General features: G+C 39.1%; 6 protein-coding genes across 12 annotated transcripts; 4 read left to right on the top strand and 2 right to left on the bottom strand.

Annotated features, from left to right (window-relative positions):
• The first annotated feature begins 214 nt into the window (after positions 1 to 214).
• LOC126615567 (protein VTE6, chloroplastic-like) lies at positions 215 to 6,376 on the top strand. Its single transcript, XM_050283418.1, has 5 exons — positions 215 to 643; positions 1,143 to 1,396; positions 4,833 to 4,956; positions 5,056 to 5,160; positions 5,906 to 6,376. The coding sequence occupies exons 1-5, from the start codon at positions 398 to 400 to the stop codon at positions 5,990 to 5,992; spliced, it is 816 nt and encodes a 271-aa protein (XP_050139375.1). The 5' UTR covers positions 215 to 397; the 3' UTR covers positions 5,993 to 6,376.
• Positions 6,377 to 7,325: 949 nt separating this feature from the next.
• On the top strand, positions 7,326 to 9,143 carry LOC126615558 (protein ROOT INITIATION DEFECTIVE 3-like). The gene has a single exon (XM_050283402.1). It carries the CDS (start codon positions 7,802 to 7,804, stop codon positions 9,041 to 9,043), a length of 1,242 nt encoding a protein of 413 aa, XP_050139359.1. The 5' UTR covers positions 7,326 to 7,801; the 3' UTR covers positions 9,044 to 9,143.
• A 1,283-nt stretch (positions 9,144 to 10,426) lies between these two features.
• Positions 10,427 to 12,166, bottom strand: LOC126615566 (B-box zinc finger protein 22-like). The gene is made up of 3 exons (XM_050283417.1): positions 11,907 to 12,166; positions 11,359 to 11,796; positions 10,427 to 10,889 (listed from the first exon to the last, which is right to left on the bottom strand). Exons 1-3 carry the CDS (start codon positions 12,081 to 12,083, stop codon positions 10,608 to 10,610), a joined length of 897 nt encoding a protein of 298 aa, XP_050139374.1. The 5' UTR covers positions 12,084 to 12,166; the 3' UTR covers positions 10,427 to 10,607.
• Positions 12,167 to 14,139: 1,973 nt separating this feature from the next.
• On the top strand, positions 14,140 to 18,168 carry LOC126615565 (E3 ubiquitin-protein ligase CCNB1IP1 homolog). Of its 5 annotated transcripts, XM_050283413.1 has the most exons (10): positions 14,140 to 14,341; positions 14,439 to 14,581; positions 15,808 to 15,915; positions 16,029 to 16,101; positions 16,528 to 16,573; positions 16,690 to 16,720; positions 16,883 to 17,138; positions 17,232 to 17,398; positions 17,644 to 17,911; positions 17,985 to 18,168. In XM_050283413.1, exons 3-10 carry the CDS (start codon positions 15,846 to 15,848, stop codon positions 17,989 to 17,991), a joined length of 918 nt encoding a protein of 305 aa, XP_050139370.1. In that variant the 5' UTR covers positions 14,140 to 14,341; positions 14,439 to 14,581; positions 15,808 to 15,845; the 3' UTR covers positions 17,992 to 18,168. The 5 variants fall into 5 exon arrangements, with proteins under 5 accessions (XP_050139370.1, XP_050139373.1, XP_050139371.1 ...); XM_050283415.1 differs by lacking the exons at positions 14,140 to 14,341; positions 14,439 to 14,581 and having other exon boundaries at positions 15,742 to 15,915; positions 17,674 to 17,911; XM_050283410.1 differs by lacking the exons at positions 14,140 to 14,341; positions 14,439 to 14,581 and having other exon boundaries at positions 15,742 to 15,915.
• Positions 18,169 to 19,012: 844 nt separating this feature from the next.
• On the top strand, positions 19,013 to 20,247 carry LOC126615561 (uncharacterized). The gene is made up of 2 exons (XM_050283406.1): positions 19,013 to 19,849; positions 20,176 to 20,247. Exons 1-2 carry the CDS (start codon positions 19,066 to 19,068, stop codon positions 20,202 to 20,204), a joined length of 813 nt encoding a protein of 270 aa, XP_050139363.1. The 5' UTR covers positions 19,013 to 19,065; the 3' UTR covers positions 20,205 to 20,247.
• A 3,163-nt stretch (positions 20,248 to 23,410) lies between these two features.
• Positions 23,411 to 26,535, bottom strand: LOC126615571 (NADH kinase-like). Of its 3 annotated transcripts, none has more exons than XM_050283420.1 (5): positions 26,298 to 26,535; positions 25,001 to 25,246; positions 24,786 to 24,866; positions 24,099 to 24,250; positions 23,411 to 23,989 (listed from the first exon to the last, which is right to left on the bottom strand). In XM_050283420.1, the coding sequence occupies exons 1-5, from the start codon at positions 26,388 to 26,390 to the stop codon at positions 23,611 to 23,613; spliced, it is 951 nt and encodes a 316-aa protein (XP_050139377.1). In that variant the 5' UTR covers positions 26,391 to 26,535; the 3' UTR covers positions 23,411 to 23,610. The 3 variants fall into 3 exon arrangements, 1 of the variants encoding a protein (XP_050139377.1); XR_007620833.1 differs by lacking the exons at positions 23,411 to 23,989; positions 24,099 to 24,250 and adding exons at positions 25,823 to 25,930; positions 26,015 to 26,112 and having other exon boundaries at positions 24,323 to 24,866; XR_007620834.1 differs by lacking the exons at positions 23,411 to 23,989; positions 24,099 to 24,250 and adding exons at positions 25,823 to 25,930; positions 26,015 to 26,098 and having other exon boundaries at positions 24,323 to 24,866.
• Positions 26,536 to 26,787: the final 252 nt, after the last annotated feature.

Below are 26,787 nucleotides of genomic sequence, written 5' to 3'. Positions count from 1 at the left end.
TTAAATAAAAAAAATGGAAAATCAAGTATCTAAATAAAAACATCATAATTATTGCAAATGACTTTTTAACGTGGAGTTGTGAAAAACAATCATATTTATACATTTTAATGTAAATTTAATCTCATTAATTTGTCTTACCAATAACAATTAATTATTTAACTCATTAACGTTATCCGTTTATTAAACAAAACATCTCAATGACAACTAATATGGACTTTTCCAAAATAATACTTTTTCTTCACAGACACTCAAACTCACATTCAAATCACACCAAACCCCCTCCAATTCCTTCCTTATTCCAATCTCAATCCCACCGCTCCTCCTCCTCCCTCCCCATCCTCCCCATAAAATTCCTAATCCCAATCCACCCTCAGGCCACAATCGCTCCAAACAAACAATGAACAGGCCTCCCGCAGCCAGTGTGCAGAGTGCTGTGTCCCAGGCAATGAGCCTGATCCAATCGTCGCCTCCGACTTGGCAGTCCGCCGTCCTCAGCAACGTCCTCATATTTCTGCTGGGTTTTCCAATCCTGGTCTCCGGACTCTCTGCCTCTGGCATTGGAGCTGCTTTCTTGCTCGGTACTCTCACTTGGCGCGCTTTTGGGTCTTCTGGGTTTCTCCTGGTGGCCACGTACTTCGTCATTGTGAGTAAAATTTCTCTTGCTTTTATGTGCCTGATCGTTTGTTGGATATTAACTTTATCTGGGTTTTTATTTTGTACTGTTTCCTGGACATAAATTGGTTATTCTATTAATTTCATAGAGCTTTTTTATAATTGGAATCAAACTCGTCGTCAAGGGAATACCTAAGAAAGGAATACCACTAGACCTTAATACTAAGCGACGATGATTGGTATATAGTATTCTTTCTCTATCAAACGGAATTGCGCCTTAAAGTTCTGTTCTTTTATAATATTTGTTAAATTTTTGGTTTTTCTTTTCTTCGAAATTTGAGTGAGGGATGCAAAAGTTAAGGTGCTGAACTTTCATAGTGACAGTGGATACTCAGGTCTAAGGGGATTTTCATGAAATCTGTAACTTCGTAAACTTAACAATTCCACGCTATTAGGCTCATTAATGAATCTAATGTTTGAGCGGTATTGATCTCTGATGTTTTGTAATGCGGTTTTGTCAAAATCTTCAGGGGACGGCAGTAACAAAGGTGAGAATGCAACAGAAGGAGGCTGAGGGGGTAGCCGAGAAGAGGAAAGGACGGAGAGGCCCGGGCAGTGTCATTGGATCCAGTGCTGCTGGCTGTGTTTGTGCTTTCCTCACAATACTTGGAGTAGGAGGAAGCGGATATTCTCGGCTTTGGCAACTAGGGTTTGTTGCCAGCTTCTGCACTAAGTTAAGTGATACTGTCTCGAGTGAGATGGGAAAGGCATATGGCAAAACCACGTAAGTTTCTGTGTTTGGCTGAATTAAGCTCTTCATGTTCATGTTGTTAGAACTGATGTTATGGGTCTAATATTGGTATTCCATGCTTAATAACATCATATTTGGTTAATAAGTTTCATTTTTTTTTTTGGCATTACATGATTAGCAACCCCAGAACGGCTTCTGATAGTCTATTCTTTGAAATTGTCATAGTTCATCAGTCTCTTTGTCGTTGCTTATTAGATTTTATTATTAGTTCAACTTTACATGCTCTGGTGATTTTCTACATAGCGTTTAGGTTTAGTCCTGTTAGGATGCCAAGTGGCTGGTGGCATCACTTAGTTAGCCCAGGTGTCTCAATTGTTGAGTTGGAGATCTTGAGCCTGCAACCAGATTTTTAAGCTGAGATATGTGCAGATGCAAAGGGTGAATGAATACGTGATTGTATTAGTGTTCTTGTTAATATCTCTTAGCAATCTTGGGTTAAGGTTGATTTAGGTTCTATCATTGGTATTGAGCCAGTCTTGATCCTTAAATCCCTTCTCTGTTGCCGTATGACTCGTGTGTTGATGAAGAAAGCCATGGAATCTCAGAACCATCTTGCTGCTTGCAATTAACGACACTCTCAATGTGCTGATCCAGTGATTTGACGCCATGGAAGCTCGCCAAGATTTTTCTGATGCTCAATTTGAGAAATTGTACCGCGATTTTGTGGACAAATGCGATATGGGTTTTCCCGGTGAAACGTCAGATGCAACCCATTCGGATCCCAATTCGCATCATGCAACCCAATTCGCATCCGCTGTTTGTCAAAATGGCATCTCATATCTCAGTTGTGAAATGGAATCAAGTCATTCTCAAGCTTCAATACTTCCATGAGGAAAAGATTCAAGCCCGAGAGGGAGTGAATCAGTTATTATCTCAATTTTGTCAAAGATACAAGCCCAAGACTCATCCTTGTTTACTCGACAAGAAAGTTGAAGATTCTGTGATAGTTTCTCCAGTTCTTGATTCTGATTGCATGAAATCCAAGGTTACGTTCTGGGTTTTGCATTTGCTAATGGCTTGGCTACTGCTTTTGGAGATAAATTGAATGCTCACAGTTCTAAATTTCTTGTTTTTAGTGGTGAATTCATTAAAAATGGTATTATTGTGCATTTGAAGCTTGGCTTCCATGAGTTGATTCGTGACAAAGGAGGAACATCTAGTCCAGGCCTCTTTAATTTGAAGTCTACTGGGGACAAACTTTTGGAGACAGCAAAGCCTCTACTGCGGACAATTTTTTGGTGACAGCAAAGCCCTTTCCTTGTATGAATGAATTTGGAAATTCTACCGAATATAGACAAAGAATAGATATGATGTTGGTCTCCTTAGGTGGAGAAATTTGGGGACGAATTATTTCAGTCATAGTGTCCACAGATACCAAATTCTTGCCCTCAGCTGAAGTAGTTCATTTAATGATCAAGACATTCTAATTGCTTAGTTGTTAGAGAAGTATTGAACAAAGCAGGGAGGGTATTGCTTTTGGGCATTACAAACAGGCCCAAGTAAAAACAAGAGCAAGACGACAATTTTGTGTTGTATGCTATTGAGAATAGATGTACGAGTCAGGCTGTTCAAGTGGAGATTCAGATGCATGGCTATGTGTTGTTGTGTGTAGCTGCCCTGGGTATCCTTATGCGTGCTAGAAATTCTGATTGTATGGTCACCATTGCTCCTTTTTTGGGAAGGTGTAATGTGGAGTTAATGTGGTGGAAGCACACGCCTATGGTTTCATTAGTTCAGTACATATGTTGTTGCTCATTTACAAGGGAAAAATATATGTCTTTTGTCCTACTTGTGGAAGCATTTTGCTGCAGCAAGTTGCTATGAATGCTGCTGCTATATACTACTGGTTTACATTGCTCATTGTCTCAAGATCAACCTTGAGTAGTTGGATCCATTGCCAAATCACAATCAAAAGAATGCTACTGGAATTTTCAAAGTTAAACCTTGAGGACAAGGTTGATTTCTAGGGGAGGGGTAATGTTAGGTTTCCAAGTGGCATCAGTTAGTTAGCCCAGGTGTCTCAATTGTTGCGTTGGAGATCTTTAGCCTGCAACCAGATATATAAGTTGAGATATGTGCAGATGCAAAGGGTGAATGAATATTTGGTTGTATTAGTGTTCTTGTTAATATCTCTTAGCAATCTTGGGTCAAGGTTGATTTAGGTTCTATCAAATCTTGTACACTATGATTGACACATAAGGTTGCCTCAAATTCTGAAGCTATTATTAATTAGAAATGTATCTAATGGGTGCCAAAAAGGAAGTTAAATGGTTGTGCCTGGAACATTCCAGCAGTTCGGCCCAAACTAATGTCATGTGGCACAGCATTTTAAATATTGAAAATAAGAAAAGTATGAATTACTGATATCCCTTAACCTCTTCTATTTGTGATCAGATGAAAGTCGAAAGCTTCAGTTGTCAACTGAATCTTGTGTTGGCTTGTAGGAATGACTAAGTTATTTGGGAACGGGCCTGCAAAACTTTGACACATAATGAGCATATGGTTCTAGTAGTTTTTTTGGTTCAGCGTGGTCCTGTCCATCAGTAAAAGAATGGACAACCATTACTAAAGCTATATTTTGTTATATTTAGTTAGCCAATAGAATTGCGTAAACTATATTTTGTTTGATTTAGTTAGCCAATATGTAAGGGCTGATACTATAAAAGTGCCTTTTATCATGGTCCGGTTGTAGAGGTTAACTTTTCATTGACGGTGTAATACTCTCATAAAGTGAAAATAACATAAAATGCATAATGCTTTAGCATTCACGTACAAAATCATTTAGTCTACTGTGCGGTTTCTAGTGCAGGATGATTGGAGCATAGTGAAATTTGAAGCTTTAATTTTCTGTTGACTACTTTTGGCGACATAAAGAAGCTAGGAACCGAAAGTATCAAATTAAGAATTAGATTCTCGTTACTTAGGTCGAGTCACTTGAATCAACAACAAAACTGATGTTTTTCATTCATGAAAAATCTTAGAGCTTACATTTGAATTCTGCTTTCTAACGGAATTATAAGAAGCTAGGAACTAAAAGCGTCAACCTGAGAATTAGATTGTCACGAAATTATGTTGAGTGACTTGCATCAACAACTAAACTGATGTGTTGTCATTCATTAAGAATCTTAAGGCTAACTATCAAAGTCTCTTTTATAATCCAATTAGATGTTTTCTTTAGGATACACCTTGTAAAGTTATGTAACTGTCCCTTCATAGGTCAAGTTTCTCATTGGGAAAGAAATCCAACTAGTCTTGTGCTAATTTTTCTGCTAACTGGATAAACGTGTTTCTTTTTTCTTTTGGACTAAAGATCAACAAAGATTTCTTTGACATCATCACAAATTTAGTATTTTCTGTTACCCCAGATCAATTTAAAATTCCAATAACATAAATTTTGCTTCTTGACCAGGTACTTAGTTACAACATTGAAGGTAGTTCCAAGGGGAACAGAGGGGGCTATGAGTGTTGAGGGAACCTTTTCTGGACTTTTGGCTGCTATCGTTCTTGCATTTGTTGGTTGTGCCATGGGTGAGGTGCTGTTTACAATATATACCCTTCGATGTTTGTATTTATTATTTGTCTGTCACTTAACTTTTATGTTTATAACATTCCTTGTACTTTTGGTCAAACAGATAAGTGCACCTGAAGCAATGATATGCATAATAGCTTCCCAAATAGCTAATCTTGGTGAGAGCATTATAGGTGCTGCTCTTCAAGAGAAGGAAGGATTTCGATGGGTAAGCAACGATTCCATGTTTGATTTTTTCATGTCATACTTTAGTTCCTTTAGAGGTCGCACTTGGTGTGATGGCAAGTGCCTTCGCCCATGAGCGGTAGGTTTCGGGTTCGAGACTTGGGAGCAGCCTCTCCATAAAATGGGGGTAAGGCTAGCCGACATTCACCTCTCCCAGACCCTGCGTAAAGCGGGAGCCTTGTGCACTGGGTACGACCTTTTTATACTTTAGTTCCTTTATTTTATGTATTCTGTTCATTCTCTAATAGAATCAGTTTGGTATGATTGGGCCATGGGTGTCGGGGGTTTTCTCTTAGCATATTAAGGAGCACCAATAGCCATCCCGTTTCATGGGGCTCCTGCGTATGTTTGAGCTTGATTCCTGGGTTTACTGAGCATGTTGGTGAATTAATGATGAATATGGTGAAGTATGGGGCTCTTTTATCCTGTTGAGGACCTGGTGATAGAATTACTGGGCAATATGGGGAGCACAGGGAGGTTCCTTGAATAACAACAGTTTCATGATACCATACCACTGCGACTCCCCAAATCGTGCAGATTTTTTTTCAAAATGCATAACTTTCTTTGTGCTTCAATTGCACTAATTCCCCTTCAAAAGCATGGACATGGAGGGCCCTAGAGGTTACAGCTCCATAATATACATTTTTCCTTGTAGTTTGTTGTCAGTTTCAGCAGTGTGCAACATATTTCCCTCTGTCCTTACACTCTGTCCACGCTCTATTTTACAGCTCAACAACGATGCTGTGAATGTCATAAACATATCGATGGGCAGCATTTTGGCAGTCTTGATGCAGCAGGTTTTACTCCAGAACTGAAGTATGTAAATTGCCAAATTCATGAAGGTAGAAGATGCTTCTCCGACGTGCCAACCAGCTATGTTAACAAAATCGAACATGATGCGTATACTTTACACCGGTGACTGAAAAGACCGTTGCACTCTACGCGGGAGACAGATTACAAGCATGTTGCCTTGCTCAGATGGCAGTATTAACAATTTAGTGAGACTCTGTTCATACGAAGTTATTCAGAAAATTCTTTGGTTCGAAGCTCCCGTTCCCCAAAGAGAAAAAAATTACCCACGAAACGTTTTGGTGAACTATTTATCGTCGAAATGTATATACAATGGAAATTATTCTTGTAGTAGTCAGAAACAGGATTATTTTGCTATATTCCATCAAGAACATCTTTTCTTATTGAAATGTAATTTTTTGTTTTTTAAAAAAGGGGGACGACTGGTGGCAAGCCACGGTTATCCACCCATTCTGGGGGTCAGGAAGACTTATAGAGGCATTTTAGCCTTCCACAAGTTTGGCTTTCACACCTTGCCAAAATCCCCCTAAACTTGTACCCACTGCCAACTTACCCTCTGAACTTATATTGATAGCTAAATTACCTCCTACTGTTAAAGCTCTCCACATTTCATCTATGATTCTGTTAGTTTAGGGGGATTTCGACAATAAAACTAAATATTATGTATTAGGAATCATTTATATTTTTTTTTCTTTATGATTTAAGCGTTTTTTTTGGGAGCACTAATTCTTGAATACCAATTCTTATAAAAAAAATTCGGCTAAAATACTACGTTTTTAGTTTAGGTATCAAAGGAAAAGTAAACAAAAATGATGTTATAAATACTATTCAATACAATTACATGATTGCCACTCAATTCTAACATTTTTTTTGGCCGGCCAATATTTCTTGCAACTAGTTCATCAGATTTTCTAGCAACCATGCAATTAAATTTTTCGGTCTCAAGGTCACTGTTCAATAGTGACGTGCAATGAAACATGTTGAGTAATGAATTTTATCATAAGTTCTCTAATTGTATTGTGTATACATGTAAAAACCAATAGTCGCACAACACATAAAATTGAAGATGAAAAAGTTGCACATCTAAAATTTTCCGGCAATCGAAAAAAAAAATCCGGCCACTATGACGGTGGTCGACAACAGTTTCTGGCACTAGCACAGGTGTCATATGCAATGGGGAACAAAAATATAAATGTTTCTATACATAAAAGTGTATTTGCCGCCAATTTATGGCTTAATCCAAAAAAAAGGGAATTAATTAGTAGTTTTCTTTAAGGTTGATAAATCGTTTTTCCTAAAATCATTATCTTAAAATTAATCTTGTATTTACATTTTAATCATTACTCACTTACTTTCTCTCTTTCACACGAAAACTCCACTCTTTTAATAACTTCCGTCACATGCATATCATGTCTACAATATCCAGTAGCTTTATTAACCTTCCAAATGAGACCTAATTCTAGAATCAAGTCAAAATGAATTGAATAAGACGGGTACTACTAAGACTAATTTCTATAACCGTCATATCGTCACATAGTGCTACCAATCAAGAAACCCGGTTGGAATCTCATCATTTCATAGCAGACTTTCATGCAACCATATAAACCAAAACAAGAACTCAGACCAAACCATCCAATTTCCTCTAACAAAATCAGAAGCAGCCAAATTTTGATGATAAGCACCTTGTTTTGAACGCCCCCCAAAGAACAACCACCTGAAGTTCCTCTCTTTAAACATGCCCTCCTCGTTTTGCCACCTCCCTTAAACCCTCCCTATTCCATGCCTTACATTGTCTCTTAGCCTACCTGAAAAACATGTCCTCTTCTTCCCATGAAATTGTCCTCACCAGCTCCCCTGACGGCCCGATTATCGCCTACGATGCTTCCTCGGGCACTGCTCTAGCACAGTTCACAGGCAGCAGGTCCCCGCGTCGAGGTCTCACCATTGTTGGGAAGCCTTACATTGCTGCCTCACACGTATCTCCCACCACTGGTTCTGGTTCAATCCACCTTTACAACTGGTGTTCTTCATCTGCCTTGCATAACTTGCAAGTTCCGGAACCCGTTGCCCCCCTCGCCGCCATGTCTGACGGGGCGTACCTCTTTGCCGGCGGCCTGTCAGGGAGTGTTCATACATTGTCCATCCCGTCTGGGGATGTGCTCAAGTCATTGGCTGTGCATAACAAACCCGTGTCCTGCCTCGGGATCAGCGACGACGAGTCGCTCCTGATTTCTGGCAGTGATGATGGAAGCATTGTTGTTGTTCCTATCTTCCAGCTTGTGGCGGCCTCAGGATATGTATTATACGATAATGTGGAAGACCTGGTGTTGCATAGGTTTTCTGCTCATTCGGATTCGGTGACTGCCGTTGTTTCTGGTGTGGGATTGTACACCTCCCAGGTTATTTCGTGCTCATTGGATGGCACATGTAAATTCTGGAGCCTCTTGCCCGCAGCGCTCCTGCTTACGGTTGTGTTTCCGTGCGCTATTTTCGCTATCGCATTAAACCCAAGAGAACCCGAGTTCTATGCTGCAGGATCAGATGGTTCAGTACACAAAGGATTATGGAGAACTGGAAAGAGGCAGCTTGTAATGCAAGGCAAGGACTTGATCACCTGGAGTCCAAAGCACGACGGGGGAGTTGTATCTGTGGTGATGGTGAACGAGGGAAGGAATTTGTTATCGGCTTCGGAAGACGGGAGTGTCTGGGTTTGGCAAGTTGATGCAGGACAGGTGGTTATGGTTCTCGCTAACGAGATGGGGAGCATTAGTGATCTGGTGGCAGCCACGGGCACAAACTACAGCAAAGGGCATGATTTCAGCGCGGGCAACAGCGGTTATCGAAATGGGAGTTGCGAATTTGGGTTAACTGGAAAAGAACTGTCGAGTATGCCGATAAAGATGTTAAAAATGGACGAGATGTTGAAGGTGGCAGCAGGGGATAGAAGCAGAGCGATTGATATGCTCGAATCTGCCATCGGAATGTATGAGAGGCTCTTGGAACTCATCCTCAAGGAAGCCAAGAAAAGTAGCAGCAACAACAAACAACGGTCATGAAAAGGCTAAAAACTTCATACACAATTTCTATCTGCGAAAATGTGTTATTCAGACAAATGTATATCTCTATATAATACACACAGCGGTAAACATTGGTTCTATTTTCTCTTCGCCTTTCGCGTCCGCCTTCCTCAAGAAAAAATAAAACAGATGCAACGTTTAGTGTTTGTTCAAACGGGCACTAACGCAGAATTGCTAATGTCACATTCATCATATAGCGTTCATTAGAATGGAAATTCATCAGATACAGAAACATAAGAGTACAGGGTGCGGTTTAAAACCGCCCTAACCATTCAAATCGTCCAAAACCAAATCAATCCGACCAGTTCAGTTCGAATTTTACACTGTAACAACATAATCGTCAGCCTAAATGAACCAAACTGCGAATCGTTGGTTTGGTCTGGTCTACATGAAAATGAAAACTACCTAAACCGCGTCTACCCCGTTAAACAGACAATACAAGAAGCCTAATGAAGGGATATTTCCTCCATTGCATTTCTTTTTTTCTGGCTGGTACTTGTAGGCCAACCATTGAAGTATAAATTCAAACATTTAACAGATGCACTCTTGTCCTATTTTCGACAGGTTGTTCATAATTCAAATTCCAGATGCAATTTGATTTGAAACATTCCTAACAATAAAAGACACGTGGCAAATTAACCCCTAATACAAAACAAAAACAGAAAGCATGATTTGACAATATGGAAGTTCATAAAGTAGTGGTAGGCATGGGGCTGGGACTAGGAATATCATGCACAGTGAACAAGCACAGAACGTTCTAGTAGATCATATCTGATATCAGTCAAAGGAAAATTCTAGGCTGCGCATTTAAATTCCGCCAACAATTACGCCATAGGGTGACGGTATCTCAAATGAATCATGATACCGGCAACTTAGCATCCCAGTTGTATAAGAAACTGAAATCATAATGCATCACAGTTTTAACAATGTCAAATGAAAGAACAAGCTAGGGTCCAGCCCTTGTGAGCCTCTGTGCAATTGCATGAGAAAGAGAGAAGCCATGCACATGGCATGAGAGGCAAAGAGTCATGGGCAGGTCATCAGTTGTTTAGATTGTCTAAGTTAAGATCTCACATCAGCCCGACTGAGATATTTTTTATAGCATAGAAGTACCAAGGGATCAAGAAGTAAACATAGATTCAACGTTTCTTAGACATTGAAGAAGAACTAATCTCTCTATTTTCATCAAAACGAAAAAAGTGCTTAGAGAAATTTGAAAAAAAATGAGTATTTTAACATGTCACGAGGTAATGGAATATATGACAGTCTTACATAAACACGAGATTTACTTCATTGAATTTCTTGAGCATGGTAATAAGACTTTTTTTCTATCCAACAAAGGAGAACCTTAATAAATCTAAATGGGTAAAAATCAAATCGAATATATATGCAGTAACCAGATACAAGTCATACATATTTGTATTATCGCAGATTGATGTTTGCAAACACTTATTCTACCCTAGAGGAGAAAGAACGGTACAACAGATACTATATTATAAGCACAACAAACAAACCCAGCATACGGTAATTTTTGTAGCAGGGACTAGAACTGCCTACAATGTTTTGAGACAGTACCATTATGTTGGGAACAAAAAGGGTTTTCCATTTGTGAGTGGCAGATGTCTGGAACAAACATTGTAGAAGAATCAGACGGATTCTGAAGACTTTTTGGCCAGTATAGTCCTGATGCTGTAGGTGGGGAAGGTATCTGTGGCACCATCCATGAGGCCTCCGGCACCTCACCTATGCACTCATAATCGTCCAGTTCCTCCTCAGATGATCTTAAAACTGGTGAGCCATATTCCCCAAGTTTACCGCAGTCAGCCTGACATCACAAGAAAGAAGCAACATTATGCACTTGTATAACCATAAAGCCTAGAGAAGCAGGCCATCACTCATCAGTCATAGAAAATTCAAGAGTTTTGTCGACGGCCTAACTTCAGCCAGTTATTCCATAATCACAGGACCTTTGTAACACAACAGCGGTAAAAGCACTTTATGATGACCTAGAGAACAAGCTTATAGGACATCTCCTATTTGCAAAAATAAAGTGCAATCATCCGAATCTCTATATACTTATCCATTAAGAGTTTTGAGACCCAATATCCAGTACTTCGCATTCGAATTTTCATGAAACCGAAAAATTGGCACCACAATTACGAAAGGTTTCTCCAAAATCAATTGTTAAGTGCAATCAAAATAAAGAATGCAATTTGCAATATTGCAATAGGATAATGATGGTTAAATAAATCAATAATTATAAGATTAGCATTGGGTGCAAAGAGCGCACACACCTTTGAAGATCCATTATCAATGTAGCCAAAGCTCTGATCAAGATCAGAGAGTCCAAGAAACTCATCTATATAACACTGTGGAACAGTCCCAGCTGCAGAACCCCCAGTAAACGACATCCCCCCGGCAACTCCGGGCAGCGCCGCCTTGCACTCCACCGGCAACGAGTCCTGCGTTTCACATCTAGACACTGAGCCAGAACCAGACCCAGGACGTGACTTCATAGTAGAAGAAGACGCATCAGCACCAACACCAACACCAACACCAACCCCATCACCGTCGCCGAAATCCGGCTGAGCCGGCTCAGGCCCAACCTTGATTCCGGTAAGCAAAAACCTCCGGTGAGCTGACACGAAGCTATTAGCCGTGTGAACGGCAACATCACATTTTCTACAGAGCAAAGCTCGATCTTCTAAGCAGAAAAAGTACCCAACTGCCTCCTGCAAAACATTATCTCAAAAATTCAAGCAAACCCCAATTCGAATTTCATGTTTTTACGATAAAATTTCTCAACTTTTTCGATGTGGGATTTGAAATCATTGAAGTTTACCTGGCAGATATCGCATTTGGGCATGTGGGAGGAGGACAAAGGAACCCTCTGGTGCTTGCTCGCGAGCTTGTTCGCTTTGTGAACCTTCTCGTCGCACGCCCAGCAGAGAGCCGCCTCATCGGCGCAGCAGAGGACGTTCGCCTCCGCTGCCTCGCAGACGTTGCACTGTATCTTCATCTCTCTCTCTAAACCCTTCCAAAATCTCTGCTTTTGTGAGTTTGTTGGTGATTCTCTCTCTGCAGTTGAAGGATGAGGAGTGAGAGTTAAAAATGAGTGACATTTTATGAGGACAACGAGCAATTTCAAGGTGACACGTGGAGCGTTTTAACAAGTGTCGTGGCTTAGGAGGCCGCCGTTGCTTTGCAACTGTAAATTGGACGATATTTCTGTTTACAAAGAGTAATGCTAATACAAAGAGTAATGTGGAGAGTCACATTATTTAAAAAATTTACAAAACCCAAGGAAATGAAGAAGAAAAACTCTTCGTATACCATAATCATCGTTTAATTAACAAGTTTTTCTTAATTATTATTTTATTAAATAATGAACTAAATTTAAAAATATGATTAATTCAAATGATGTAGATATCCACATCAAATACCACCTAAAGTGATATGAGAATGTTGTAAAAAATGAATAGCATTACTCGTTTACAAATATCTTTGCGGATCCAGAGAGCTCAACTGACATTGCGTTCCGACAAACAAAAATTGACAACTTCATTCGGGTCGGGTTTTGATTGGCTCTTATCTTTTGTCTATTGAGTTTAAACGTAGAATTAGCAATCGGCTCATCCTATACATTTAAATTTTATTTTTATTTGAATGAGTTTAATAAAAATGATCTAATTGTTTTAAGTAAAAAAAAAGTAGTATTAGCGAAGTTGTATAATAAATGCTAACACGAAAATGAAAAAAATTTCAGTGTCTGTATTGGGAGGGCAACTTAGAAAGAGTGGGAACCCCAACGGCCTAGTTTAGAATGGACACCGGCCGGAGCAAGTTGGCAACATATGGAGGGTACCAAAATTAATGAGAGGGCTCATTGAAGGACCGGCATTGTTTGGTAAGGGATGGTACACCTCTCTTGTTGAGTGTTTGAACTTTATGAGATGAGATGTAGGAACTAATTAAAGGTAGGTGTCCCTTAGTTGAAGGATTATTGAGGCTATAAAGGCTTATTAAATATGCCTTAAATATCATCTAGTTTCAACTTGTGTGGTTGTAAATAATTTAATCTTATGTGTCATTTGTACAATCATATAATGTAATGGAACTATCAATTTAAATAAATAATTAGCTCTCTAGGTGTCATGCCATTAAATCATAGGGTTCAAATCCTGGACAGGCGGTGAAAGCAATCAAGCTGGATACAGTAGAGTCATAGTTCGGTCTTCTTCCCATTACTTAGACGTCTGATGGAAAACTTACATGAAATATATATATTGTTATGTGTTATTTTGTCTAATAATGCAATATTATATGAAAAGAAACTTAAATATGCTTTTCATTAATGAACATGAACCCTACATGACGACACACATATTTTATATAAGACATTCTCCTAGGCATAATAAGGTGACTTGTTGCCTTCTTCCAAGGGTTTTAGGACATTTGTTGAGCTCCTTGTATATGGGTTGTTTAAGACTTATAAGTCATGGAGCATTCAAAAAGGTTGACTTGAAATTTTGAACTTATTGGGAAATGTTCACTTACTTGAAATGAAAATAAAAAAAATGAGGCTGAGATTTAATACTTTTGAAATTTGACTATACCTAAATATCATATTGGCACGTTTTAAACAAGAAATGTTCTTACGTTTTACTATAAAAATTAAAAATTAAAAACGAAATACCAAACAACTCTTTAGTTTTTATCGAAATTTGGAGAAGCAAACTGATTAATGAGTGATGGAACGGAATCAAATCGTGACCATTCGACTCAGTTAGTCCTATGATGCGGGTAGAGGCTACAACAAGATCATGATCCATCGTATTGGCAGGAATTTAATTCCGAACAATGGGGGAAGTATTCGGTTGGGTCTGCCGAACAAGGAATTAAAGTTCGGTGCTGGGCTAAGAGTGTTGAGAGTTTGGGCTCGAGTCAGCCCATTGTTTCACGTTCATATATACCCGCCCGAATCTCATATCTCGATGGGCTTTTTTTTTTTTTTTTTTTTTTGGAATTTAAATTCAGGGAGCGTCTCATTTTCACAAAGAAAGCTCAGCGAAGCACATTGTACCCGCCATTTCTAATTCGAATCAGAAGCCGTAGGCGCACCAGTCTTCCCAGCAGCAAGAACATTTCCCGCCAAATCCGTTCCCAAACCGCTAGGGTTTCTCTTCACTTCTCTCCCGCGTCCTCTTCGAATAGCTGTAACTTCATCTTTCCGATTGGAAGAGGCAAAAAAGAACAAAGAAACTTTCAACTTTTGCGGTAAATCTCTGTAAAGTATTACAACTTCGTATTTCGGATTGCATCGCCAATCTATCATCTGTAATTTTCGATTTCATTTTACTTTTTGGCGTTTCAGGAAGATTTCGTACGAGTCGGATCGACGGCCGAGTTGGACGAGCGGAAGATCACAATCGGACGGTCTGTAGTTTGATAGCTGAAGGTTTTGTTCTGAAGTCAACGGAATCGAAGCTTTGGAGCAGAATTTTGGTCAACGTTCAGGTATTATTCTCTGTGGAAGTAAAAGTTTAACAACTCTCTTTTCACTGTTTGGTTGCTGAGAAAATGTTAAAAATCAAAGGAATTTGCATTGGTTATTTATTGATGAAGAAATCGAAATCATATTGTCAGTGAACATAAAGTTATTTCCTTTGCCGTTTCGAATGAAAAGGTGTAATTTATGTGAAAATATGTCAGTGGGACAGATTATTATTTAAAATGATATCACTAGGTGATTTGAGTGTAGGAGCACAATACCCTAACTAGAGCAACGTAGAAACCAAGGGTGTTTTCAAGTGCACAAGACGAGGGATAGAAGATATCCGTAAGCTCTTTTTATCCTAGACACTTAGACAGGATAGTATATAGTGCACGAGAATAAATATGGAATTCATAGTTGTGGAAAGAACTGATCATGTAATTTGTTAAATAGATGCTTAGTTGGAACAAGTTACAGGTAAAATTTTCTTTGCTCGAATTCTGATAAGTCGTGTCATCTGAGTTTAGAACCAATTTTGTCCATCGTTAAACTATAAATCACTTGACAGAAATTCATCAGACTTGTGTATAATAATCAAAATTGTTGGAAAATTAGTTATTATTTTATTATTGTTTATGGTTTTCTTGTGGGTCAAGGATATTAAAGTTTCTTGCCCGTCAAGGATTAGGGTTTTGCTTTAGCTTTCACTATATATAGGAGTGATTGCATTAGTTTATTTGATCAAGTTATTCGCAATGTAGTCTCTTGAGTTATGTAGCCGTCGTGACAATCTTTCGTTCACTTAATAAAATTATATTAGTTTATAGTTAGTTTGTTCGTTTGTTAATCGTGCACTCTGATATTCAACTAAAATATGAGAGGTACTGGAAAAGAAAATTTCCTCTTACTTGTTTGATCTTCAAAGTTATCTAGTTAAGATTTCAAAACTTGTTGCTGCATTGTTGGAAAGATTGTCTTACGCTAAATTGATTTTGAATTCCCAGTTGTGAGTTGTGAAAACTATCTCTGAATTTTGAAACCATCATGCGGCCTTTATGTCAAATCACTTGCAGGATGGTGTTTTGTGAGTATTTCCAAGTCACAGCATGATTTCAATGCGTTCTTGTCTCTCCTTTAAATTGGAAATTTTTTACCTTCCTGGTTTCTCATTTGAATTGAAACCCATAACAGAAAGCATATAAACCGGTCAAGATAAGCGTTGTTGATTACCATGTTTTATATGCCCCAGATATGCCAGTGCATTAGAGATTGTCTCTGAAGGTTGAAATGAGATGCAATGCGTGTTGGCGAGAACTGGAAGGGCGAGCCGTTTCTACCACATGTGGCCACCTTTTGTGTATCCAGTGGAGAGGAAAAATTTTCCTCGACATTTGTATAAATTTAACTTTCTTATGGAAATAGGGTTGTTGGTATATATGAAAATATGAATTTCCTTAACAGTGTGAAAAGGCACAGAGGATGCGGGCAAGATCCTTGGCAGTGACGGAGCGTGTCCAGTTTGTGATCAAGTGCTCTCTAAGAGGTAAGATACTCTGTTGATCTTAGAATGTTAGCATTTTCTGGGAATCTGTATTCTTCAAGCCTTTCAATTAAGTGTGCAGGTGCACTGAGCATACATGAACATAAATGAGAGGGTGTCATCCTTTCTTTTTTAATAAGTAATATAAGAGTGTAACTATATGCACTGCATCAGTATGGAATAACTGCCGAAAACGAAATTTAGTCTGTTTCTGGTATCAATGGTTGCTGCAGAATCATTTTTCATGCTGCAATTAGTTTGAACAATTCTTGACAGAACCGAAGATTCAAGCTATAATATGACAGTTCCTGCCACCATTAAAACATAGCGTTTGGAATAGAAACACTGTGGCAAACTTATTTCCGACGTACATATAGCAGTTGCCTTATTTTCATTTTTCCCATCTCATTTATGCTTTCCTCTTCGCAGTCATATGAAGGGTTTTGATATCAATCCAAATGACGAATGGATAAGTGTAAGCAAGCGATCACTGAGTAGACCTAGCTTGCCTTCATACCTTATATTACTTTTCCTTTCGTGTTTGTAGCTTCTGTATCCTTTTGATAATGCTCGCAACATATTCTGTTTCAGATGGCCATGATTGGAGTGTCTCCACAGATATGTATCCTTTTCTATTTTTTTCTGCAATCGAATAATCTGATACAGTGATTGGTGCATTTCTTATGAGGGAATGACGGAACTTGATTAGGTTTTTATCGTATTGTATTCAATGTTTTGTAAAGGGGCAATGGACAGGACATCTTTCCCTTGACAGTATTCCTAGTAATGAAGAGCGCGCACAAAAGTGTCATGTTCTACATTGGCCAAAGGGAATTGGAAATGCAGTTCAAGATGAACAGAATACAAGCTCAGTATCGGCAGAAATTGGAAGCAATGCAAGAGAAGTTTGGTGAGAAAATGGAACAGCTGCATGCCACATACCAGAAAATGGCAAAGAGGAGCCAAATGATGGAACAAGAAATTGAGAGCTTGTCCAAGGATAAGCAGGAGCTGCAGGAAAAGTTTTCAGAGAAATCCAGGTCTTGTTTCCATACCTACTGATACTAATTCCTGAGGCATATAGTCCCGTGATTGGGGCCCTCGTATATTGATTTTCTCTATTCATGTATCAGACAGAAGAGAAAATTAGATGAAATGTATGATCAATTGAGGAGTGAGTACGAGTCAGTTAAACGATCTGCCATCCAACCTTCGACCAATTTCTTTTCAAGAAAGGAACCTGATATTTTCTCAAACCAAGCTAACATTATGATGGATAACAGAGAAGCTGTTAGAAAAGGTAACTCTTTTCCTTTAAAGTTGTAGAAATACTGTATGTATCAGCTAATTGACTCTACACAGCGATAGTTTCTATGAAATACCAGAAATAAATTTTAGAGCAGTAAATAAAATCCATGTTAACTTTAATAACCCTCCTAAATTCTGGACGTTTGATTCTATAACGTGACTGATCTGAACATGATAACTTCATTTGTTTAATTTTGGCTCAAATATTTCCAAAACCAGTTGACTTATTTCTAGCAGATTGGCCGGTTCTCACTCCTGAAACTCCAGGGCCGAAGGAGGATATATGGCCGGCGAGACAGAATAGTTCAAACTCTGGGGGACCTTTTGACATCACGCTTGAATCACCAGCAAAACAAGCTGCTATTCCAGTTGATGCTGGGAACAGAAGGGCTGGTGGTCACACTATGTATGGAAACCGAGCGAGCAACCCCTCAATGACTCTAAGGAACATGATAATCTCCCCAATAAAGAGGCCTCAGTTCTCCCGCCGTCCCCAGATGTTCACGTAAGTTGTAATTAACATTCTGCCAAGTTTACATGGCTATTCATTCCTGAATTTTCTTGACCTGGTTTTTCAGGTTCTAGGCTCGAAGTTGAGTGCTCGCTGTTCGCTGAAAGTCATGCTGGCTATGTTTGCAGCGACTGTAATTTTCTTTTCTTTTTTTTCTCTGAGAAAATGAGAAAATTCTTGCAGACCTTATTAAAAACCAATCATATGCTGTAACAGAAAAATGCATCAATTGTGGCATCATTTACTGTAAATATTTTCGTTTTTGGTGAAGCAGCTTCCGATGACATGGTTATAGGCATGGTCGTTACACCCCCAAGGATAGCGAAGGTGCCAAGTAATGCTAGGGAGACTAAATTTGTGGACTAAATTTTGTAAACTAAAAATGACATGGAAGTTGATGATTGGATTTTTACTTAAACGTTGATAAATTTGCTCATTTTTTATTGGTGACACGTCATTTAGTTTGCAAAATTAGTCTACATATGTTGGAATGCATGCAATAGTCATATCTTTTGTTAAAATGCATGCATGAAATAAACATGTTGGATGACTAGTGAAGTTAGGCTAGTCAACATTCTTTGTGTAAATTAGGCAAGTTAGGCAAGTTAGGAAATTAGGCAAGTTAGGCAAGTTAGGCTTATGTCTACTTTCTTTTCCTATATATATGTTTCATTTGTAATTGTTTCTTCATGAAATACACATAAAAAATTCAACATGGTATCAGAGCATGTTCATTTGTAACCTGTCTCTGCCATTCTTGCTGCTGCAATTTTTTCTTTCTTTCAAAGTCTAAGTCATGACTGAAGAAAGTTCTGTGAACCATGATGAGGAAACCCGGCACAATCTCTCTCCAAACTTCTCAGACGTTGAGGTTAACACCAATCAACGTTTGTGTTCAGTTCTCTTGAACGAGTTCAATTATCTTCCTTGGTCCCGAGCTGTTTCACTAGCTCTCGGAGGCAAAGGGAAGTTAGGGTTTGTAAATGGAAGCGTGGAAGCTCCAGACCGTTCTTCCTCTACATACAATGCATGGCTCTGCAAAGATCAACTTGTCATGTCCTTGCTGCTCAACACCATGGAGAAACATGTTGCTGAAATTTTTTAGCTACTCTAATTCCGCACATGATCTTTGGAAAGCTTTGCAGGATATGTATGGAAATCAAAACAACTATGCACGGGTCTTCCAATTAAAGAAGGACATTGCCAGTGCTCAACAAGAAGGGAAAGCATTTGTTCAACACCTTGGGAGCCTCAAAGCCATGTGGAATGAGTTGGATGTATATCTCCCTCATACCACAGATCCTACCATTCTCCTAAAACGAGCTGAGGAAGACAAAATTTATCAGCTGTTAGGGAGTTTGAGCTCTGAGTACGAGGACCTAAGGAGTCACATCTTGATGAGTCAAGACCTGCCTACCTTCAACAATGTTTGTGCAACTATCCAACGAGAAGAAGCAAGGAAGAAGGTTATGAATGTTGATCACAATCCTAGAGTAACGGAGACTCGGGCATATGCATCAAAGTACAAGAACTCAGAAGCCAAGGTATACAAGGGAAGAAACACACATCTAAAATGCAAATATTGCAATGGTGTTGGTCATGAGGAAGACAAGTGTTGGGAACTTCATCCTGAACTCAAGCCTAAGTTCAGCAAAGATGGAAGGATGATACCAAGGTCCTCACAACAATTTCAACCTCATTTCAAGGCACAACTTGCTAATGCTCACGCTCCTACTATCTCACAAGGATCCATGGAGTTCACTGCCAATCCATTGTCATTGATCAATGAATTTGCAGCTTACCTACAAAGTAAGGGGCACGGAGGAGGCTCACATGGTCAAGGCAATGAAGAGGGTATTCACACAGCTATGTTGGGACAATTTGCCGGATTTCTTGCTGGAAATGAGAAAGTTCCAAAGGGAGAAGCATCAGGTATACTCAAAGCCTTTACTACTGCCCTATTAACTAGTACTGAAATTGATTGTTGGATAATTGATTCAGGCGCCACAGATCATATGACAAACAAAGTTACAAATTTACATCATTTTAAAAAATTTTCAAGCCCCTCGCATGTGTCTGTTGCAAATGGAAAAAATGTCTTAGTTTTGGGAAAAGGAGAAATAAACTTACTCTCTCAAAAAACACCTTCCACTGCCCTTTATGTACCAACCTTTCCCTTCCAACTTTTGTCAATTGGAAAGATCACCAACACCCTAAACTGCCGTGCTATTTTCTCACCAAATAAAGTAATGTTTCAGGATGTTCTCACCATGAAGATGATTGGTGAAGGGGTCTTCATAAATGGACTTTACTACCTATGCAAGAATGCATGTTTCACTCAGGCTCTTCAAGCTCAATCGAAGTCCATAGATGAAAACCAACTTTGGCATAGGAGATTAGCTCACCCCTCTGAACTTGTCTTGTCGAAACTGTTCCCAAATTTTTGTAACCCATATCCTACTTGTGATACTTGTCAATTTTCTAAGTTTACTAGGCTACCTTTTGGTAATTCAATGTCTAGGACAAGTAAACCTTTTGAAATGGTACACACCGATGTATGGGGACCTGCAACTGAATCAATGGAAGTTTTTAAATATTTTGTTCTATTTGTTGATGATTTCTCTCGAACAAGTTTTCTATATCTTATGAAATCAAAAAGTGAAGTCCCTACCATTTTCAAAAACTTTCACATGCATGTTAAAACGCAATTTCAATCAAACATTAAGGTTTTAAGGTCAGATAATGGCACTGAATTTCTATCCAACAACATGCTTCAATACATAAGTTCTCAGGGTATCATACATCAAACCAGCTGTGTGGGGACTCCCTAACAAAATGGAGTAGCCGAGAGGAAAAATAGAGATCTCTTGGAAAAAAACTCGTGCTCTCATGATTCACATGCACGTTCCAAAGAAATTTTGGTCGTTTGCCATCCTTACTGCCACTTATCTCATCGTGCTCTCATGATTCACATGCACGTTCCAAAGAAATTTTGGTCGTTTGCCATCCTTACTGCCACTTATCTCATCAATCGACTTCCAAGTCGTGTGCTAGGGTTTAAATCTCCCTATGAAGTTCTCAAGGGGAGGAAAATAGATTTGACACATCTCAAGGTGTTTGGTTGTGTGTGTTTTGTTCACATCCAAACCTTGAACCGTGACAAACTAGATGCCAGGGCAACCAAGTGTGTGTTTATGGGATACTCGACCACTCAAAAGGGATACAAGTGCTTCAATCCAGTCACTAAGAAGTGCACAGTTTCAAGAGATGTGAAGTTCGAAGAAGACTATCCCTATTTTACAAGTCAGGGGGAGGATTTAGTTGACATGTTCCCACTCCCTCAAAACTTTAATTATCCGATGTTGGAAAAGAGATCAGTCATTGTAAGTCCAGATTGTGAAGAAGTTCAAACTGACCAAATTACTGCCAGTGAGAGTGAAGACGAGCCCTACTCTGATCATTCTCCGCCCTCTACAGAGTCTCGGGTGATTAAAAGAAATCCTCCTCGAATCAGAAAACCTCCAGCTAGGTTGCAGGACTATGTTACATATGCCTCACGACATCAATCAATGAATGTATCAGCTTTAGTAAGTTCTCAACATCTCATGCTACATTTCTCAGTGAAATTGATAAGCACTATGAACCAAGAAGCTTTCAAGAAGCTTCTCTTCTCCCACAATGGAACCAAGCCATGAAAGAAGAGATTCGTGCACTGGAAGAGAATTGCACCTGGAGCCTAGTTCAACTACCACCAGGAAAAAAGGCTGTTGGAAGTCGTTGGATTTACAAGACTAAATTCAAAGCTGATGGATCTATCAAGAGACACAAGGCTAGACTTGTTGCTCGAGGTTTCACCCAAACCTTTGGTGTAGATTATAAGGAAACATTCGCACCGGTGGCCAAGATGAACTCAGTTAGGGTTTTACTGTCAGTTGCAATCAATTGTGGATGGTCACTCTACCAAATGGACGTGAAGAATGCTTTCCTTCACGGCGAGCTGCAGGAAGAAGTGTATATGCAACCTCCTTCAGGCTATGATGATATTAAAGGCAACATGGTTTGTAAATTGCACAAGGCAATATACGGATTGAAACAATCACCAAGAGCTTGGTATGCCAAGCTCAGTTCTGTTCTGGAAAAGGCTGGATTCATGCGAAGTAATGCTGATTCTTCGTTATTTGTAAGAACTGGCACCAGGGGAAGTTGGTGGTCCTCGTCTATGTTGATGATCTTATCATCACTGGAGATAATACCGTGGAGATTGAGGCACTAAAACTCTCACTACATCAAGCTTTCGCTATCAAAGATTTGGGGAGGTTAAAGTATTTTTTGGGGATCGAAATGGAAACATCTTCAAAATGACTGTTTCTACATCAACGGAAATATGTATTGGACCTCCTTCAAGAAGCAAAAATGCTTGACTGCAAGCCTGCTATCACTCCCGTTGATTGTAAACTGAAGCTCAGCATAGATGGAGAAGCCATGCATGATGTAAGCTACTATCAACGATTAGTAGGCAAGCTCATATACCTCACTATCACTCGTCCAGATATCACATATGCAGTGAGCTTGGCTAGTCAGTTCATGCACTCTCCCACTGTTGATCACCTTAACCTTGTTAAGAGAATCCTTCGTTATCTTAAGGGTTCAATTGGGCAAGGAATTACGATGCATAACAATCAGTCCACTGTCATTAGTGGCTACACAGATGCAAACTGGGCAGGTAATGCAATTGATAGGAAATCAATCACAGGCTATTGTACATTTGTTGGTGGAAACCTTGTCACATGGAAGAGTAAGAAGCAACATGTAATTGCTCGTTCCAGCGCAGAGGCTGAGTATCGATCCATGGCAGCCACTGCGTGTGAACTCATTTGGCTGAAAGGGCTTCTTTCAGACTTAGGGTTTCCTAGTTCTACTCCTATGACGCTTATGTGTGATAATCAGGCAGCCATGCACATTGCTGCCAATCCTGTGTTCCATGAAAGAACCAAACATATTGAAGTGGATTGTCATTTCATCAGAGCTCAAGTTCAAACGCAAATCATCCGGACCATGTTCACACGAAGCCATGATCAACTAGCAGATCTTTTTACAAAGGCACTAGCATCATCTCAGTTTCATCGGTTATTGGGCAAGCTTGGCTCAGTGAATCCCCTCGATCCAGCTTGAGGGGGAGTGTTGGAATGCATGCAATAGTCATATCTTTTGTTAAAATGCATGCATGAAATAAACATGTTGGATGACTAGTGAAGTTAGGCTAGTCAACATTCTTTGTGTAAATTAGGCAAGTTAGGCAAGTTAGGAAATTAGGCAAGTTAGGCAAGTTAGGCTTATGTCTACTTTCTTTTCCTATATATATGTTTCATTTGTAATTGTTTCTTCATGAAATACACATAAAAAATTCAACAACATATTTAGTCTCCCTAGCATTACTCCGAAGGTGCCATATGATTCAATGGTTTTTTTATTTCGTTTTCTGCTTTTCCGTGATTACAACGAACATAGAATTGTCATTAATTGGTGGGTGCAGACATACGAAAGATCGGCAATGATAGACCTTTTTCTTAGCAGATTTCTACGGGAAATCAAAGAATCAAAACCCTACAACCTGAGCACATGTTTACATAAGTTCCGGCGATATGCACAGCTCGTATCTACAAAAAAATTTATTTCTATCTCGACATCCCTCCTCATGTTTCTTCACTAATGTTCTGTAAATGGTGAGGTAAGAAAACCTTCAAAATTGGGGCATTGGAAGATATCTCTATGGCATCGCCATCTTGTATAGAATAGCAAACATGAGAATCGTCAATGTATATGACCCCCTCTTTAGACAACCACGTCGCTTCCATGGACTGATGAGATTTGATTAATCCGTGCATTAAGCTCGAGGCATTGCCTGGCGAAATGGGCTCTCTTACCATATACTGGAGATCCTGAGATAAGATGGGCATCGGAAATCCGCCTGCTGAGAGCATTGCAGCAGTTGATCCAGCACCTGTTGAAACTCTGGGACCACTTGATCGAGAATGCACCAGCAGGGAACATGGCTGGTCATTCTTTTTAATTCTGCTTGTAGGTGGGGAGGGAAGTTGTGGAATTAAAAAATAAAGATAGATACATGTTAACAATAGAAATAAGTTGAGCGTACAACTATGAGACCATGGAGGAACCTTACTTGAATGACAATCGTGAAAGTGCTGCCGGACATGGATGTGAAGTTAAAATATCATTAAGAGCATAAGTTGGAAGCACTTCTGAGTTAACATGTATTGATATCCTTGCCAATTTGGACGGATTAGCTTGACTCTCGAGGATGTTGTCCAGTACCTAAGAAAAGAAAAGCAAATCTTCAAAATTTATGATCCTGCAAAAGAATTGCTACGCTGCACTGGAAATCACTGATTTTTCTACAACTCCTTCACCCCATATCTCCAAAATGTATAATAACATCACATTTAGGTTATGCAGAACTACGTCACAAGAAGTTGAAAATACAAAAGTTACTTAACTAAGCCTAACTTCTAAGTGAGTGGGCTTGCCTACAACCAATCAACCGCACTTAATGAAACGTATTTCTATGGGGCCAACTCTAGAAGCCTTTAACACCATAGCAGGTCTTTGGCAGGCAAATAGATTTCATTGAGTACTCTACTTTAAAACAGGACCACTTTAATCAAATACTTCCTTACAACTAAAAGGTTGAGCACGGCATAAAACTTACATTAAAGTTGAATGTCAACGTCTTTTGTTAATGTTAGATGTTTTCTCTCCTTCCTGTACTGACTGATCTTACAGACACCCTAGAGTGAAACTAGTCACCAGTCGCCGATCATCATGAAGTCAAGCTCATGGTCAGTCTTGCATGTTCAAAGTTGTTGACTGTTGCACTGCAAAGATAGCCTCTGCTTCTATTAGCATCAAACTCATTCCTAAGCTTCTCCACCTAACCAAGTCAAAACCAGGCAAAAAGAAAAGAAGGATGAACTGATTACAAGCCATGGTTAAGTGAAACTCAGTGGACTAATACGCTAATATAAAGAATGAATCTCTATGGCTTAGCCAAATAAAGAGACTAACCTCCTCAGGTTGTGTGGGGTCAGAATTCACTCCTAGAACTGGAACCGAGTCATCAATGAAATGGCTACCTTGTAATAGAGTGCCATCACCCCCAACTGTAACAACAAGGTCCACATCACGGATAGGCTCTGATAGATTGCTACGTACTGTAGGTTTCCACTCAACAGGCTTCTGGCGCAAAATATTCTGACAAAAGTTTATTGCATCCTTGTGCACCTTTTGCCTGTTCTCCAAGTAATGTAGTATCTGCAATTTCTCCAAAAGAAAATGAATTACAAGGGTGCTTTGGGAAAATCATAACATGATGAATAAAGAAGAAACGAGTTACTTGTACGCCCTTGGAAAATTCACAGATTTACTTGTGCGCCTTTGGAAAATTCACAAAAAGATGGAATGGAACCAAGCCATCCTTCTGAAACAGCAAGGCAATAAATGTCCGGAGCACAATTAGAAGAGCAAAGCTCGTGGCTCTCTGCTCCTCAATCGAGGCTCCATTTACAGGAAAAATGAAGAAAGAAATAAAAAAGTTTATATTCCCACAACCAAAGACATTGCTACTGAAGAGATATCGTGTCCTTGACTAACATATCTGTACAATTACAATGCTAAAAGTTAATGGTGAAACAATTCTAAACCTTAAATTTCATAAACTCCTCTCTCATTTTTGGGTATGGCATTTTCTTATTTACCGGGTTTTACCGTGAAATCACAGTTCACACAAATCTATAGCGAATTGTATTTGATCCAACAGTTTTCTCAAACATCAATTCAGCTTGTAAAAGCCATGATCATACAAAGTACGGGCCGAGAAACTAGTAGTACCATTATAAAAAAGAATCCTGGACAAAGAAATAGTGGAGTTTTTCTGCAAGCCCTAAGCACACGAACCAACCATAGGCATCTTCAAGCATGATACACTCATACATGATTCTACATAAATAGACAAAAACAACACAAATATGGTTAACACTACAATGTCTTGAAAATTGGTAAAAAGTAGAATTCTTTTTTTACCTTTATCACTTGTAATCCCACTTTTTCACTCGAATTTCAGACTTGTTGAGTTCATTGGCTTCGCTTAATAATAAAATCTCAATTCTGTTTCCAAGTTTCTTGGCATTTCGAACCAAATTTATTAACATTGGCATTTTAACAAACAGCTTGAACGCTAAAGCTGAAAATTGCAAGCGACACAGTAAAACAAGCATGGCAAGCAGTTCGAATATGAGGGTCCACGAGAAGGATCATGTTCTAGCGGACAATGAATCAGAAAGGATCACAAGCGGCATAGTAGTACCTGAGGGTTGGTGATGCGAGATAGACAGTCTGATTGGGCGACTGGGTAAACGTCGAACGGTTTTAACAGCAGCAACAGTCTCCTCCTCGCCATTTCTCTCTCTCTCTCTCTGTATCTGTGAACGGTGTGACGGTTGTCCGGCCAAAGCTCCGTTTAGACTTGTATGTGGCGGCACTGTAACAGGCCTCACCGAAGAATTTGTTAGAGCATTTTTTTTTTCAATTATGTTTTTGGTCGAACCGTCTATGCCATCTTCTAGTCAAAATGCTAAACATAATTTTGAACGAGAGTTTTACAAAAAAATAATTTTTAATGAATAGCGAATCATACATATATACCATATTCAACTGAATAAGTTAAACATAACTCTCTTAATCATTTATTAGTTTTAAATTTATACTTTAAATTTATTCGTAATTTAACTAAACTATAGTTAGACTTTTTTCAAATATAGTTGTTGAATTTGAATTAATTATTGCAACTCAAGTGC

This window comes from Malus sylvestris, chromosome 3, assembly GCF_916048215.2.
Source record: "Malus sylvestris chromosome 3, drMalSylv7.2, whole genome shotgun sequence".
Classification (NCBI taxonomy): Eukaryota; Viridiplantae; Streptophyta; class Magnoliopsida; order Rosales; family Rosaceae; genus Malus; species Malus sylvestris.
Note: the sequence above shows the minus strand (reverse complement) of the source record. Positions and strands in the feature narration are given on the sequence as shown.